The sequence below is a fragment of the Trachurus japonicus genome, chromosome 12 (assembly GCF_045865225.1).
Source record: "Trachurus japonicus isolate A0001 chromosome 12, Traja_1.0".
Lineage (NCBI taxonomy): Eukaryota > Metazoa > Chordata > Actinopteri > Carangiformes > Carangidae > Trachurus > Trachurus japonicus.
In genome coordinates, this window is record NC_140918.1 from 28,473,050 (window position 1) to 28,490,117 (window position 17,068).

Consider the following 17,068-nt stretch of genomic DNA (forward strand, 5'->3'; position numbering starts at 1 on the left):
ATGATCTCCAGAAGGAATAAAGTTACAGATGACACATTCCCTTTACATTTTAAAGAATATATGTTATGTTATTTGTCTTTGGATTTTTCAAACTGACAGAAAAGGAAAAGGGCCCTCAGCAAAGGTTTGGCCATCCTGCTGCATAGTTAGTAACTAGTAGTAAATATCTTGTCTGATACCTTGGTCAAAGTTATCTGAGCTCAAGTCTCCTGGGTTTCCCATTCTTTTGCAGACTGCTGCTTTGTTTCCCCTTTTTCACTCTGAAATTGTAGACAAAAAAATAATACTATTATTGCTTCAAACATTGCAAGAGTGTTTAATGTTTAACTTTACCGTATTTCTTTAGGAGATCATTTCATCTTCCACTTGCTGAACTGTTCACATTAACAGAAATGTTGACCAGCGGCGTCTGAACTTTTGCATACTGCTTTATCAGTATTGATCTGAAGCTGAAGCTGAGTGTCCCCCCCCCCTCTCTGAGACACAGGTGATGATAGGACTGGATGTCTCCTCCTTTAAGGCCACGGTGCTGGAGACAGTGCAGCTGTTGATGGTTCCTGGATGATACGGTGTGGGATCAGCCTCAGGTCATTTAATCAGCAGTCACTCTGGTTTCCATTTACACCACTACACACCAGGAACAGGTCTAACAGCCCTCTCTGGCATGATGTCATGTGGTATTGCTGACTCAACACACGCTTCACTTGCAGAACTACAAACTCACACTTTGGTTTTTAGTCCAGTTTTCAAGATCTAGACCTTCTCTTAAGCTGTGTGCCTGCCACACACACACACACACACACGCTCATGAGGCCCATTGTTGTGCCATGTGTCATCATAGTGTTTGTCATGGTATCAGTCCTTTGTTATCTCACAGACGAGCATCAGGACAAAGACTTTACTTTGTGAATTCAACATCTTCACAGCATTAGAAAAGTTGAGCTGACTGTATCATAACTAACAACATACTGCAGATGAAATGGAAACAGTTGCATATTAAATCATCAAGTAACATTATGATCTAGTTTGTCTTTACAGTTGAGTTTCAGTGCGACGCTGTGAGAGCTGCTGCACCAGCAGGAGGCAGCACACTCACAATCATCTCCAACTGAAAACCTAAGTTTAGAGTTACCAACTTTACTCAACACTAGTTTTCTCTGTGTTTTAGTATGAAGGTCTCATCACAGCTGCTTTTGATTTACCTTAAAGGGATATTTCAACACTTTGGCAAATTCACCCATTGCCATAATTCCTATAGTTTTAGGAGTAGGTTCATGACCTTTAATTGTTGGTGCAAGCTATTTTTAGATCAGCTGGGCAGAGACGTGAGCTACTCAGTTAACACTACAGAGGCATATGGTATTTCCGTGTTTCCCTTATCAAACTAAATACACAATCCAACAACTCCAAAACACTCTTGTGGACAAGTTGTGACCTGCACATTCACCACGCTATGAAATAATCATGTATAATTACGTAACATTACGGCACACAAAGCAAATACACGGAACTACTTGTATTGCGCTTTTGAAGTCACTCTGCCGAGCAGCCGTGTCTGGGATGTACGCATTTGCCTCAAAAACAACTCTGTCTCGTAACGTTCCGTTATTATCTCATAGCGTGGTGAATGTGCAGGTCACAACTTGTCCATGAGAGCATTTTGGAGTTGTTGGATTGTGTATTTGATGAGTTTGATGAGGAAAACCAAGAAATCCTATTTGCCTCTGTAGCGTAGCTCTGAGCAGCTCACGGCTCTGCTCCACTGTTCTAAAAATAGCTTGCACCGACAATTAAAGGTAATTAACCTACTCCTAAAACTATAGGGATTATGGCAATGTGCCAATTTGCCAAAATGTTGAACTATCCCTTTAAAGAAAATATACAGTATACATCAAGTATTATACATAAAATGCTAAAAATTACATTTGCGGTCTACAATCTGTTTTCTGAAGTAAACTCATGAGGCCATTAACCCAACCAAGACATTTAGTGAGGTTCATACAAATCCCATGTATCAGTACAAAAAGTCAACCACACATACACACAGTGATGTTAAAGGGATAGTTCAACATTTTGGCAAATTGGCCCATTGCCATAATCCCTATAGTCATAGCAGTAGGTTCATTACCTTTAATTGTAGGTGTAAGCTATTTTCAGTACGGCGGAGCGCAGCAGCTGGCTGCTCAGAGCTACGCTATGGAGGCTAACGGAATTTCTTGGTTTCCCTCATTAAACTCATCAAATTCAACATCCCAAAACTCCACAGCGCTTTTGTAGACAAGTTGTGACCTGCACAACCACCACGCTATGAGATAATGACGGAACGATACGAAACGGAGCCGTTTTCGAGGTAAATTCATACAAAACCGCTGATGCGCGTTGCGTTCAGGGACAGTTTTTCAGCAAGCAGTCTCCGTATTTACCCTGTATTTACCTCGAAAACGGCTCCGTTTCGTATCGTTCCGTCATTATCTCATAGCGTGGTGGTTGTGCAGGTCACAACTTGTCTACAAAAGCGCTGTGGAGTTTTGGGATGTTGAATTTGATGAGTTTAATGAGGGAAACCAAGAAATTCCGTTAGCCTCCATAGCGTAGCTCTGAGCAGCCAGCTGCTGCGCTCCGCCGTACTGAAAATAGCTTACACCTACAATTAAAGGTAATGAACCTACTGCTATGACTATAGCGATTATGGCAATGGGCCAATTTGCCAAAATGTTGAACTATCCCTTTAATGTATGTAGGTATAGACCTGTATCTTGTTGTCGGTCACAACAGATTTTGAAATATTAACCATTTAGCCCAGTATTTTCCTCTGACTCTGGGTGGCGTTACCTTGACCTCCACTGCTACACTCACAAACCTTGGTGTCACTTCTTGACCTGGACATGAACTTTACCTCACACATCAAACACGTCTGTAGGACAGCCTTCCTCCCCCCTCCTGCCAAGTGCGTCTCTCTGTGGGAACTGTTGGTTTCTCTGTAACAATGTAAGGGCAGGAAGTAGCCATTTAACTGGGAATCTTAAAGGTCCATATACCAACCTTTACTGGTTCAATCTGTCCTGGTCCTGTCCATGTGGAGAAAGTCGAGTGAAGCAACAGAAACATTTAACTACTGACATTTACAATGATTTTCAGTGTTTCTGTCACTGACTCTGAGACTAGGAGATAAGAAAACATAACCATTAGATATGTGATGTCATGATAAAAAGGCAACATTTTTGAGTTCAATCATTCACAAACATCTCTAGACAGATATTACACACATCTGTGGAGAAATGAAAAGGCTTGTGAAACATCTCTTAGGCTGGTTGACCATTTCACCTTTGACCTTTTGGAAAAAGCTACAGTGCCTCTTTAAAATGTAAAACAGCAGAGGATAGAGGGAGATACAATTACTATTTCTGCTTGCACATGATAGATTTAATTACTGAGCACCTTTAGAAAAGTAATTCACTCCACAACAAGTGAAGTCAATTAGCACATCACAGTGGACAAGACCAATAGAATCTTATGTCAGATGTGGAGTCATTCATCTCATCCAGTTTTTAATTTCAGTGCCTGTGTGTCTGTATGTGTGTATATTGATACACACACACAAAAGTATACCAGAATGTACACCAGTATGTATATATATATATACTATATACAGGGCTTCAGACTAACTTTTTTTGCTGGAGGCACAGTGGCCCTGAACTTAAAATTTTAGGAGTACAAGCAGAAAATGTAGGAGCACAAATCAACTTACAAAGCAAATATTCACATTTCTTTGTCATTCATGATCCTCACACACATTGGTCTGACACCTGTAATGACAGATATCAGATATTTTGAGTCGCACCTTTAACGTTTCACCGGTGTTAAAAAAAAAAAAAAGGCAAATTTACTAGTCATGCAGGTTCAAGTAGATGAAAAATGTACTTAGACACTCAAATTTTAGGGGGTAAATGCTCCTATTTAGGGGCAGAGCCCTGATATATATACCTATACCTATACCTATATATATATACATATTTGTCTATATGTATCTATGTATGTACTATATATATACACACACACCTATATTGTATATCCTGTATGTGTGTGTGTATATGTCTTTCAACAACCTCTGTGACCTGGTTAATGTTGGTTTCATCACACCATCAGCAACAAGTGTGATTGAACATGTTTCTGTGTCTAAGCTGTGACATCTGTGCTGTAATTGTGTGTAACCACGGCTACCTGCTGCCTTATGCATCACAGTTCACTATGCGTTTTAGTGGGTGAAACCATGTTTGGGTTTTGCAAACTGCAACTTCTGCAACTTGTGTCTAACTGCTGAAACCTATTTATAGTTTTGCCTAAAGAGTGATTGAATGGATAAATGGGCTCCGGCCACTGAGGATTTGATTCAGACAGTGAGGTTTAGTGTTTTAGCAAGTCAGAAAATCTAAAACACCAATCCAGGAGGAATCTATCAGTGCTGACAGTCTGGGGGTTTCTTTATCCAGGTTTTTCAGATTTCTGCAAAACCCCCCTGGACAGAACCAAGCTGTTACACTGTTATTACAGACACCTGTGGTGTGAAACAGTGCAGAGCCGATGAGCATCTCTCCTCGTACCCATCACTGAGGATGATGATGCACAGCTGAAACCGAGGCCGAGATCACAACGTCTCAAAGTGTTTACTCCACTCGGGGTTCCCCTCGGCAGCGTTTGGGGCCCACAGCCACCTGCTGAGAAACAGTTGAAACAGCAAACAGCATGTCCTGGGAGGAATCAGGCTGGGGCTGACCTGTGGTGACAGAAGCTGTTCGCCAAGAAAAATAAACTTAAAAAAGAAAAAAAAAAAGGTCAAAAAACACAGTGAAGGATGCCGCTTACAGTTACACCTTCAACGTTTCCCATGAGCAGCAGCCTGGGTTGCCTTCAGTGTTGGGGAACCGGTCTTTCTTTTTACGCAACCTTGACTTGTGGTGGGATTTGAAGCTGGACATCTGCCGGAAGGAGGCCAGCCACAGTGGGGATGTGCAGCCTGGTGTCAGGCTCTGTGCAGCAGCAGCACCAAGCCACAGGCCAGGCCTGCACGCAACCGCTGGCCAGGGGCTCAACAGTCTGTTAACAGGCTCACATACACACACACACGTACACACACACTCCATTTCTATCCTCCTGAAAATCCTGACCCCAGCATCAGCACTGAGGCTCCGAGGTCACAGGGCCACGACTCGGCCCTGAACTCCGTCCTGGTCTCAGACTGGAGACAGACGTGGCTGCAGTGATGTCACACACACACACACACACACACACACACACACACACACAGGCCGACTGGAGACTGGAGACTGTCTGGGACTTCACTCTTCATCTCTCACCTAATGTGCGTTGAGCTCGCAGGTCGAATTTTGTTTCAGTTCTGAGGTTGAAGTAAATAACACAAACTGACTGAACACATTCAATGTCAACCAGAGATCGGAGCAGTGACTGAAAACAAGCTGAGGTTAATGTGTTTAACTGAAACTAGATGTGAAAAAAACATTTTAAATAATAAAATTAAGGCCTTATCACCTGATGACAAACTGAAACAACAACAAAAAAAACTAAAATTGGAGAGAACATGTGTTTAGTTTTGGTCTCTGTCACTTTAGAATACTGTAGTGAACACACACTGGTGTGGAGAGGAAGAGATGATATTGATATATAGTGAGGGAAGAGTGCCATTGTTTTTCTGATGTGAACTGTGTGTGACAATCTGTTTTATTATTTAATGGGTAACACTTTATAATAAGTACACACTATTAAGCATTAGTTAAGCATGAAATACTGAATTCATCATTTATAACACATGTAGTTTATAAACACAATTAAAAATGTTTTACTCATCATTGATAAGCAATAACTGTATTTATAAACTACATACTAATGAGTATATGTGCGTTATAAATGAAGAATTCAGTATTTATTAATGCTTAACTAATGCTTAGTAGTGTGTACTTATTATAAAGTGTTACCGTGTATTGTATATCTTGTATGGGCTGATTTTACGTGGCTGCTACCTTGGCCAGTTCTCTCTTGTAAAAGAGATTTCCGATCTCAATGGGACTTTCTGGTTCGATAAAGGTAAATAAATAAATAAATAATAAATTGATGATGATGAGGAGGATGTCCAGGTTGCTCCCCCTAGGGACCGGTGGGACGAGTTGAGCAGGTTAAACCATCTCAACCACCACTGACCCAGCTGAGGTGAAGTCAGCATTTTAATGTAACCACTGGGACGGTTGAAGACATCGAATAGATGAATATAGTTGTTGTTGTTGTTGTGGACAGATGAACAGACGAAAGGCTATCATATATATATATATTTAAATACACACACAAACCTCAAAAACAACTCTGTCTTGTAATGTTCCATATATTGTGGTGAATGTGCAGGTCACAACTTGTCCAGTTGAGTTGTTGGATTGTGTATTTGAGGAGGTTGATGAGAGAAAACAAGAAATCCTATTAGCCTCCGTAGCGTAGCTCTGAGCAGCTCACGGCTCTGCTCTGCCATTCTAAAAACAGCTTGCACTGACAATTAAAGTAACGGACCTACTCCTAAGACTATAGGGATTTTGGCAATGGACCAATTTGCCAATGTTGAACTATCCCTTTAACCTGATGCACATCAGACTGTTTCATAAAAACAAAGTCTGAATCATTTCATGCAAAAACAAAATTAATACTCTCTTGTTACCTTGCCTTGAGCCTAACTGAGGTCTAAGACTAATGTTTCCATGGTAACAATCAATGACATCTGCATTGACCAGGGCACCCAACAGCTAAAATGAAAACTTGGCTCCTAATTTGTACAATGATGCTGTTGTAGAGCGACAAGGACACCCCCCCCCCCCCTTTTATTGTTACACTAACACCTCTTTGTAAGTGTTGATTCTTCTTTAAGACAAATGTTTTCTACTCAGGTAAAGGAAGCTGAGTGTTTGGATGTGGTTTCAGCCCTTTTATTTGTAAAAGTCATAACTGCTTTGCCTCTAAAGTCTGACAATTTGTTATTAGTCTGTCTTTGTGAAACCAGGCCCAGGCTTTATTAAGTTCTCCTGAGCTCCACCCAAGCCCATGGATCACTGTGACCAGCACCCATGGGTGCTACCAGACTGAACCTGAGAACTTATGGGTGATGTCAATTTTATTTACAACCTAAATTCACTCATCCAGAGGTGTAAAATGCACAAGCAAGAAGCTCTGTGGTTGAAAACAAGTGTGTGTAGGAGGTTTTAATGTTATACAGGTATGAAAATGTGACAGTCTTAGTGATAAGTGAGGTGGCTCAGTGTTTTGTTGTCTGGTCTCTGAACATGAACGACATGAGGGAAAAACCAGCTGTTTAATGATTTCATGCAGACACCTCTGGTGTTATTCAGTGCTATGAACACAGTAGTACATTTCTACCATAGTAAAAAAAAACAACAAACTTTCTGAAGCATCACTCATCCGCAGAAGTCACAACTTTATGGACGTTTCAGCAGCAGCTCTTGGATTGGTTCGTTAGTCAGGGAAGCAGTGTCCAATGGTTAACTCACTTGGTTTCTCCAAATGCTCTAGTGACAGTTGACATATCCAGCTTTACACGTGAACATTTAAGTCACTGGCCCAAACAGGGGCCAGGATCGACCCTCATGTCCTGCGGGCCCCTGGATACTGTACAGGTTAATGCATTGATGTGAACTGTCGCCCATAAATATGTTGGAAGCGGTGGAAACAGGAGCAGAGCTGAAGACAGAACTGTCTCTGTACAGAGGGACGTCTCATTCCCCCTTGAAGTTAGGACGCCTCTTCTCCTTGAACGCAGCCAAACCCTCCAGTCGGTCTTTAGTTGGAATCACCTACAGAACACGTGTGTCAGTACTGAACAAGACATGGTTCACTCAGTATAGAGTCAATGTTTACTAAGGCCCCACCGATGGAAATAAAAAAGTTTGATAACCGATATATTGGCTGATGCACAAAATAAAATAAAATAAATGAAAACAAATAGCTTATTTTGATCCCTTAAATATAGTTCAAACACTTGTTACAGCGATCTAAATTAAAGGCAGATCATTATACTATTATCAAAGACTTTTATTTTTCAGAACTGCTGTGTGGGGACAGCAGCATATGAACAATTCTAAGATAACATCATAAGCCCCAAAATCAAGTACAAAATGATGTGCAAAAACTTAGTAAAGCTCTGGGAAATAAAATAATCATGCAAAGGGCAAGTCTATGTATGAATTAAGACATTTACTGTCACATCGTTAATGCCAAATAATCTAACAGATTGAAATAGTAGCAAATGGACGTTATTTCCATGTAAAAAACCATGTCATATTCCCTGCACTTTAGCAGTGAAAATATACATGTTAATATCGTCGTCTATCAGCCAACTTTTGCCTGATTAACGATAATTGTCTAATGGCTATAATCAGCCAGGCCCTCATGTTAACTGCCTCCTTTAACGATGAAGTGAATAAAAGTTAATTCAGTGTAAACTCTCACCTGGGCATAGCACGCTTCTTCAATGGCCAGACCTGTGGACAGATCCACCTGAAAGACAAGTGGATGTTGTCAGTAGAACATGGAGAGTTCCTGTTGCCTCTGCATGTTTCTGCTACAACACCTAGCAGCCTGGTGGAGCTCAAGCCTCCGTCTACATTTACAGTGTCGTCCATCTGCTTCAGCTCAGTTTTCACAACAGAGTTTCACTTTACAAAAACAATGACAGAGAAACTCAAAACCAGGGTCTCACCTTTAAACACAAAGAGGTGTACTTCAATACAGTAGCAACAAGAAGAATAAAGTCTCATCATCCAATCATCTTTACAAGAGGATTTCCAGACTTTGGTAACTGTATTGTTTTGTTTTCAACAGCTTCTTCCCTAACCCCAGGGCCTAGACACAATAATACAACGTGTATGTAATACAATACAACGCCCTGAAATCGGAGTATGAGTGTAATTTACTGTAGAGTAGTTGTCATAATCCTACAATAATGTGTAAATATTACAGAATGGGACTTTTTCTGTGGTTTTCATGACAGGTAATTACAAAGCAGAGTACAAGGCCATCTTTTCTCTGAACAACAGGAGATAAAAGAGAGACGTGGACCTGATTGTCCAGAGGACAGTACATGACATGCTGTTCCACCAGCTGATTCAAACAGACAGAGTTTTATACATCACAAAACTAAGGAAACAATACTTGTGGGGATGGGGGGGGGGGGGCTATATACACCAGCTACCATGTCACTACAGAGAGAGGGAGTTAGCATTAGCACAGCCATTAACACTGTGTCAGCCACTGCCTGCTACAAGCTAACAAACAACATAAACATATCAGATGCTAACTATGCTAACCACTCTGCTCTGTGTGCTGGTCTCCTCCTCTGGGTCTGGGTCTGACTGAGGCTCACACATGAAGCTGAGTCTCTCTGATGTTTCCTCCTCTTTCACCTGGAGACAGCAGGTGGTGGGCGGGGCTTAAGGCCTGATCCACATTTCTCAATCAGAAAGTCAGAGCTTCAGATGCCGTGAAAACCTGTGAAGCAGGCGATGGAAAGGTGCACAGACTTTTTCGTGGACGACAGTTTTGTGATGGAAATGTACTGCTCTTTCAACGCATATTGTTTTGAGAAGCAAAGTGCTTTAGTTTTGTGAGCCCGGCCAACTAGCCGGAACTACCTTCGTCAACACCAAAACCAGGCTGGAACTCTGCTCACAGGACGCAGTGGGGGAAAAGTCACTGTTGATGCATGACACTGCTAATGGGGATGTCATACAACTTCATGTCAAAAAATCCAAACTATCCCTTTAATGCAATATTAACACAGTAGAGGAGTTTCTTTCAAAGTGTTTTGGTAATTGAAACACTGTTGTGACTACTGAGCCAAAGCCAGAGTAACACACTGCAGAGGACTCACCTCGATCCCCTGGTTGATTGCCAGCTTTGCCATTCTTATTGCAATGGGGCCCTGTGGAGAGAAAAATTGGAACATGACTTTCAACGGTTTCATAAATGACCGTAAACTGTTCTCGTACATTGTTTTCTTTCTAATGTCCTCTTAACTCGTCAGTGAGTGGTTACCTGAGGGTTGATCTCTCGGGCGAGCTCTAGGGCCTGCAGGTAGGCAGCGTCTCCGCTCTTGTTCTGCTCCACACAGCTACTGACCAGTCCCAGACGACACGCCTCGGTGCCGTCCACCGCCCGGGCGGCGAAGATGAGCTCCTTGGCAAGAGACACGCCGATCACCCTCGGGAGGCGCTGCGTTCCACCTGCACAGGAGAGATCAGACACCTGGATGGAGCGCAGTCCACGCCACAGAGGCCGACGGTAACACACACATTTAAACACCGACATTTAGAATGAGTAATAAAAAAAGGGGGTTGTTGTACTACAAACGTTAAGCATCTAGAGAAGCTGCAAACATGTGGTCAACATTCAAACAACAATGCCACTTCAGTCAGAGGAAGACTGGAGTCTATGCAGCACATAACACCACCTCATCCACTTTATCACCACACCTCAGATAAGAAGGAAACCACTGCAAACACAGAAGCAGGCTGGAGAGGAAGCTTGTGTTTTGGTCATGTGCAAATATACAGTCATTGTGGGACAGAATACTAACTACAAAATCCCTGGCAGGTCTTGCTGGAATTAATACCTGCTGATGCCACAGAAAAGTGGTCACCTGTCTCTTTAAGAATTTGTTACTTGCAGGTAAAAAAGTGACTATAAGTAACTGAACGATTCATTGATTTCTTATTAGCGTAAGATATAATATGTGACTTTTCCACATTACCCATAATAATTTCCCATATTATTTATTTTGTTTAGCTGTGTGTACAATCCAGATAAATCTGTATAATGATCCAAATCATTTGTGTCAGTGACATCATGTCCCTTTTGTGTAAACTTGACTTTTTATCATATTTTTTACAATACACTTGGTGGTTTTCACCTATACATTTTAACCAGATAAAGAATTTTGGTCATCAGAAAAACTGGATCTTTAGTTTTTGCCACCAGTTCGTCCCAACATTTCCTAAATTCGGTGAAAAGTTCCACAGTAACACTGATTTTTAATGGGAAATGCTGTATTGCTGCGTTTAATCACCAGGTCTCCCAGTTAAAACCCCCTGGATGTCTCTATCATTAGTTGTCAGAGAAACAAGCTGAGCCTCACAGCCTCCTGTGTTTGGCTCCTCCTCCTTTAAGCCACTGTTTTAAATACTTTTGATCACCATCCATTAGTTTTAGAGCGGTGGAGACCTCTGTGTGAAAACTTTCTTAACTGACACTGAAGGAACTCAAACTGGAGACCACCACCACCACCCTGTCCCTCCACATCAGGCAGCAGAGCACACTTACAACTGCCATACAAATATATAGCCATGTATAAATGAAGTCAGTGCAGATGTGCCCAACAACAGAAGGTTAAAGCAGACATTATGAAGTAAAAGTCTTACCTGCTCCAGGGATAATGGCAAGTTTGGCCTCCACTAGTCCCATTTTGGCAGTAGTTGCTACAAAGATCGAAGAGCAGCTTTACTATGAATACAACTACACACATAAAAACTACTGGTATAAAGTAAAGAAAACATATAATTACAACATCTTACTAACACACTTTATGTTGGGTTTTAACTTTCATTTGTCAGCTTTTTATAACTGGTTCACAACCAATCAACTGCTAACTGCTAGTATCAACTGTTCAAGGGACAGTTCAACATTTTGGCAAATCGGCCCTTTGTGTATTGTGTATTTGATGAGTTTGATGAGGGAAACCAAGAAATTCCATTAGCCTCCTTAGTGTAGCTCTGAGCAGCTCGCGGCTCTGCTCCGCCATTCTAAAAATAGCTTGCACCAACAATTAAAGTAACATTGCAGAGTTTTTCGGCCTTAAAATAATGTTTCCAGACTCATTGCAATGGTAGAAAAATGGTTAACAGGATGAATGGTGCTGCCACTGCAGCCTGAGCCGGGTCGCGTCGGCTGAAACTGCACTATGTAACTTCCCTGCACGGGTACGAAACACCGCGCTTCTCAACCAGATGGTGGAAGCACTGAGCTGAAACTCGGCAATGTTGCTTTAAAGGTAAGGGACCTACTCCTAAAACTATAGGGATCATGGCAATGGGCCAATTTGCCAAAATGTTGAACTATCCCTTTAATGACTCTACTGAATCTACCAGACTTTGTGCTGCTTCTACTAAACATGAGCAGGAGCTGGACCAGAGTGGTGTTTATCAGTGACCGCTGACTGAGTCTTACAGGCAACTCTGATGTCACAGGCCAGGGCCATCTCCAGCCCCCCTCCTAAGGCAGCTCCATCGATGGCAGCGATGGTCGGTACTGGCAGGTTCCCTGGAAGACAAAACACCAACCGTTCAGGAACAATCAAGAGATGTGAGGTGGTGAGTGAACGTGTCTTCTGTTCTGATCCAGCTGTCACCTGGTGAGGAAGTAGAAACCTCACCTCTGACTGTGATTATCAGTCAATAAAATCTAATTAACCTGCCAAGATTGTTTTGATCATTAAAGATTTTTTTTTCCAGTTTTCAAAGTAACTATGACGACAAAATAAGATCTGACAGTCAAATACATTTCATTGTTATTAAATAGAACCATGAGTCATGGACATGAACATGAATCTCCATCTGCAGCACAGAACAAATCATCAAGGAAATGATCATTATTTGTCTGGCCTGATATTTTTGGTGTCTTATAAACAGAGCAGTCACTAATACAGATGCTGACCTGTAACCTAGAAGCTATTGACAATTATTAGAGCACTAGTAGTATGACTCTATGTAACAATATGATTACTGTAATGGATCATTTGAAGAGGTTTCTACTAGTGATGTGCAGATCGATACTGAAATATCGATACTTCCGATACCAGGTCTGTATGCTCTAGAATCGATACTCAAATGAAAATATCGATACTTTTGATACTTAAAGCAGATATCAGCGGCACGGCCGTTTCGGCTAATGCTGTGTTCAAGGCAGGCTTTTGAAACCGTAAGTTACAGCTTCAAGTCACAACTACGACTTGGTAGCGTTCCAGGTAACCCGTAGCTCGTGTTTTTACCGTCCTGTTGTCTGTGAAAGTTCCCTATAACGGCCACTCGTAACTTCCGACCCGTGAACTCGTACCAGATCGAACTGGTATGACTTCACAGGAAGGAAAAACACAAAGTACGAGTTTCCTTGAACGCACCATGAGTTAGCAGCCCCCGCCCTTGTCAGGCATCAATTGGTCCTCGTGCTACGTCACCACATTCACGCGCATCCCTTGGCTGCACACACAGCCCTTCATGCCGTTCTCTCCCCTCATTGGATAACACTTGTATCCCACAAGGAAAATTTTCTCCTCGGGTTACAGCAGAGCAGAGTGACGGAGAGACTCGTGTTTAGGCTGAAATACTTCATGTAAGTGATTGCTGACGGAAAATAGGACTATTTAGGACTTATATTAACAAAAACATTCCACTGATATCTGCTTTAAGTCATTTGTGGTTATGCATATCATTAACAGAACACAGTGGAAAGTAACTAAACTATTCAGATCTTGTCTAAATGACACGCGGTTGGTAGGAACTACTTTTTCCTCCGCCTGAGTAAGTGCGTAACGTGTAAGCGCAGCGGCATGCTGCTCACGGAGTCAGGTGTGGAGCTATTTCAGCGCCACAAACAGTGAAGATGAAGTCTGTAATATCTGTGGGAAAATTATAAATAATATTATAAATGAATGAATTAAAAATATATATATGTTTGTTTATCCTATTCTTATTTAATTTATGGTTTTATTATTTTACTTATGTTCTTTTTTTAGTGTTTGAAACACTATTTTCGGCTATGTTCTAAACAAGGCCACTATACCTCAATATAGTTCAGAGTTTAAAATAAATATGTTACTCTGAAGTCTTGCATCCTTAGGAAGCTATGACTTAAAATTACAGTACTTTTTTTTATTTTATTAGATTTACCAGGCACATTAGGTGCATATGCACAAAGTATCGGTATCGGATCGGTATCGCCGATACCAGCCTGAATTTTACTCAGTATCGGATTGGAAAGCAAATTTGTGGTATCGAACATCACTAGTTTCTACAGTAAATAGAGAAGACATTGATGTATTTGTTCATGTTATCTACAAAAGGTTTCAACCTGAGCCTTCTCACACAACGACGACAGCAATCAGAGCTGATTGGCTGGAGCTCAGGCGTGTGGGTGAGGGCAAAGTGTGACCAAAACATCTCCATGACTCAATCAGTAAAAGTCCATCAGTGTTTACCCAGCTCTGTGATCAGGGCTCTGGCTTTAGACACAAATGGTCCCACTTCACTCTGCTGCATCTTGGCCCTCTCCTTCAGGTCTGCACCTGCAGAGAAGAGAGAGAGAGAGAGAGAAAGAGGGAGAAAGAGAAAGAGGGAGAGTCAGCATGTCCAGCAAACTGCAGGAGAGAGAGCTCCAGTCACTGTTTATAATGGTTCTGATGTTGGTCCATTAGTTTTATAGGGAGGTGGAAACCTCTGTAAAATCCTTAATGGTTTTTGCTAAGACTTCATCCAGAGTCCTCAGTATGTAACAGGATACAGTGTTTCCTCCACTGTACTAAACATGAAATGTTACAAGCAAAACACCATCCAATAAACAGGAGAGTGAGGATGTACCTGCACAGAAGATCCCAGGAACCAAGCTGCAGATAATGACACTGCGCACTTTGTTATTCTTCTTGATGTCCTCCACAGCATCAAACATCTGGAAGAGAAAAAAAAACATTTCTTCAACATTTTCCATTTTCTATTGGATAAGCAAACAGACATTTATTCTAGGAGATATTTGGAAATGTTGAGAAGAAAACAAGTGTAAAAGAAAGAGCCAGACAAACAGGTAGCTACATGAAGCTATATGTGAAGCAGGACTCGAGCTTTCCTTCTGACTTCATCATCATCATCATCATCATCATCATCATCATCATCATCATCACATTAAAACATTTTAAAAAGAGGAAAAAAAGCCATACATACCATTTTGACCAGATTTTTGCTGATGGCATTTTTGGCTTTTGGTCGATTTATCCCAACAACAACAATACCTGAAAGACAGAGGTACAACATTATGATTAACAGCAGGATGATGTTTCATTTTTAATCAAGAAGTGTCACATGACCAGAGCTGATTACTTCCTGGTTGCAGCATGAAAATAAATTGACGACATCAACAAAGGGTTCATAAACCAACCAGGACCTTGGCTGACAAGCAGAGTGTGTGTCAGAGTGCACAGGGCTGCCTTTAAAAACCCACTGAAGCAATCCCATATGTGTTTTAAATGTTCACTATGTAAAATATTTTTTAATAGTTTCCTGAGAAATCAGCACTTTCCTTTAACACATTACTGAACTACAGTATTCCTACACACAAGACCACCTCACAGGGTGCAGGGGGAGGAGGAGGACCAGTTCTGGTTACATGTTTGGGTCCAGTTACAGCAGCAGCAGGTGTGTCGTGTGTGAGCTGGACCCCCTACGACCGGACCAGGCTCTGGTCTGGGTCTTGTGGGGGTTCTCATCACCTACGTCACGTCAGCGGGATCCCCTCTCGGTGGGCGGGGCTCTACTTTTGTGTACGTCCTCTGTGGACGGCGGAGCGAGACTTTACGTTTCTCACTTTTCCCATTTGTTGAGATATGACGTCACGTACCGTTTTAAAAAAACAACCGTTTTCACCCCCACTTGCACGTGAGCTGCTCGAGTTTCCGTCCCGGGACTTACCGTGGTCCTCTCCGTCCAGATACCGGACCCGCAGGTCGTCCTTCGCCTCGGAGCTGTAGCGTCGTGCTCCGGCTCCGTGGCCGCTCAGCCGGGCCCCGGCCGCGGTGAGCGGCCGACCGGAGAGGAGGAACCGGGAGGTGGAGGAGGAGAAAGCCGCCGACAGCCTGCACGCGCTGTCCCGCTCTGCCGCCGTCACGCGGAGGGCCTGCACCAGGGATCTGCGTCCCGCCAGGACCGCCATGCTCACCAGCTGACGAGCCGCAGTCTGCTTGACTTTCAACTATGAACCCGGTCACATGTCGTCATCACGTGGTCCTCTGCAGTCCGAACGGGACCGTTCACAGTTCACACCATTCATATAATTTGTTATATAAGAACAGTGTCATGTATTGTTATGGATAGCTTGAGATTTAAGTTTAACTTATTGTATATTAATTATTTTAATTATAAACTTACAAGTATTTTTGTTATGTAATAAGTAGTTATTACAGTTATGACTTAGTTGAATAATTCCATTATCAGTTGCAGTCGTTTATAATTTCTAAATCATTGAAAAAAAAATAATATATATATATGTATATATAAAAATATGATATAAATAAATGTGTGTCATTAAAGTAGGTGACCTCTACCACCTCCAGCTCCCAGCTGCCATTGCACAGGGACAGATATGAATCAGTCTGTGAGTTGAGTAAGTCCTGCTAGTGATCAGAATGAAGATGAGTCTGTCCTGTTAGTGGTGATGACAGAAGACAGTTCAGTTGTCACCTGCTTGTCACCCACAGCCCAGAGAGACTGGAGAACAATAAGGACCAAATACTATAGGTTACATATTCACTATACTATTACTTCTCCTTCAGTCTGTTATGAAGCCAGTCATGCCAGTCAGTTTCAATACTCAACATCTCTGAGACTCTTTGTTTGTTGACCAACATAACTTTTATATATTAAACTCAGAACTTCATTTAAAGATGATTATATTATTAATGTGAATGTACGCATTCAGTTGTTGCAGCTGACCTTGACCCTGTGGGGACAGTTACAAACTAAAATGTAAAGTATTAAGTAAATATTAGTATTAGTATCATCTTCTATCTGCCTCTGTGGATAAATCAGTCAAATCATCAAACTTAATAAGGGAATCCTGTCGACTTTTTCGGTAGTTTTGGAATTATACAATTTGTTAACATGTGTAATTTGAAAAACTACTACGGTAATTACAAACCTTTTTAAAATGACATGTGCTCATAGTGGCTACTATGAAGAAATACAAA

At 41.7% G+C, this 17,068-nt stretch overlaps 1 protein-coding gene across 1 annotated transcript; it reads right to left on the reverse strand.

Moving 5' to 3' along the window:
* Positions 1-7,341: 7,341 nt before the first annotated feature.
* auh (AU RNA binding protein/enoyl-CoA hydratase) lies at positions 7,342-16,076 on the reverse strand. Its single transcript, XM_085794164.1, has 10 exons — positions 15,795-16,076; positions 15,051-15,118; positions 14,694-14,781; positions 14,315-14,401; positions 12,289-12,381; positions 11,484-11,540; positions 10,102-10,289; positions 9,938-9,988; positions 8,518-8,565; positions 7,342-7,862 (listed from the first exon to the last, which is right to left on the reverse strand). Exons 1-10 carry the CDS (start codon positions 16,033-16,035, stop codon positions 7,785-7,787), a joined length of 999 nt encoding a protein of 332 aa, XP_085650290.1. The 5' UTR covers positions 16,036-16,076; the 3' UTR covers positions 7,342-7,784.
* Positions 16,077-17,068: the final 992 nt, after the last annotated feature.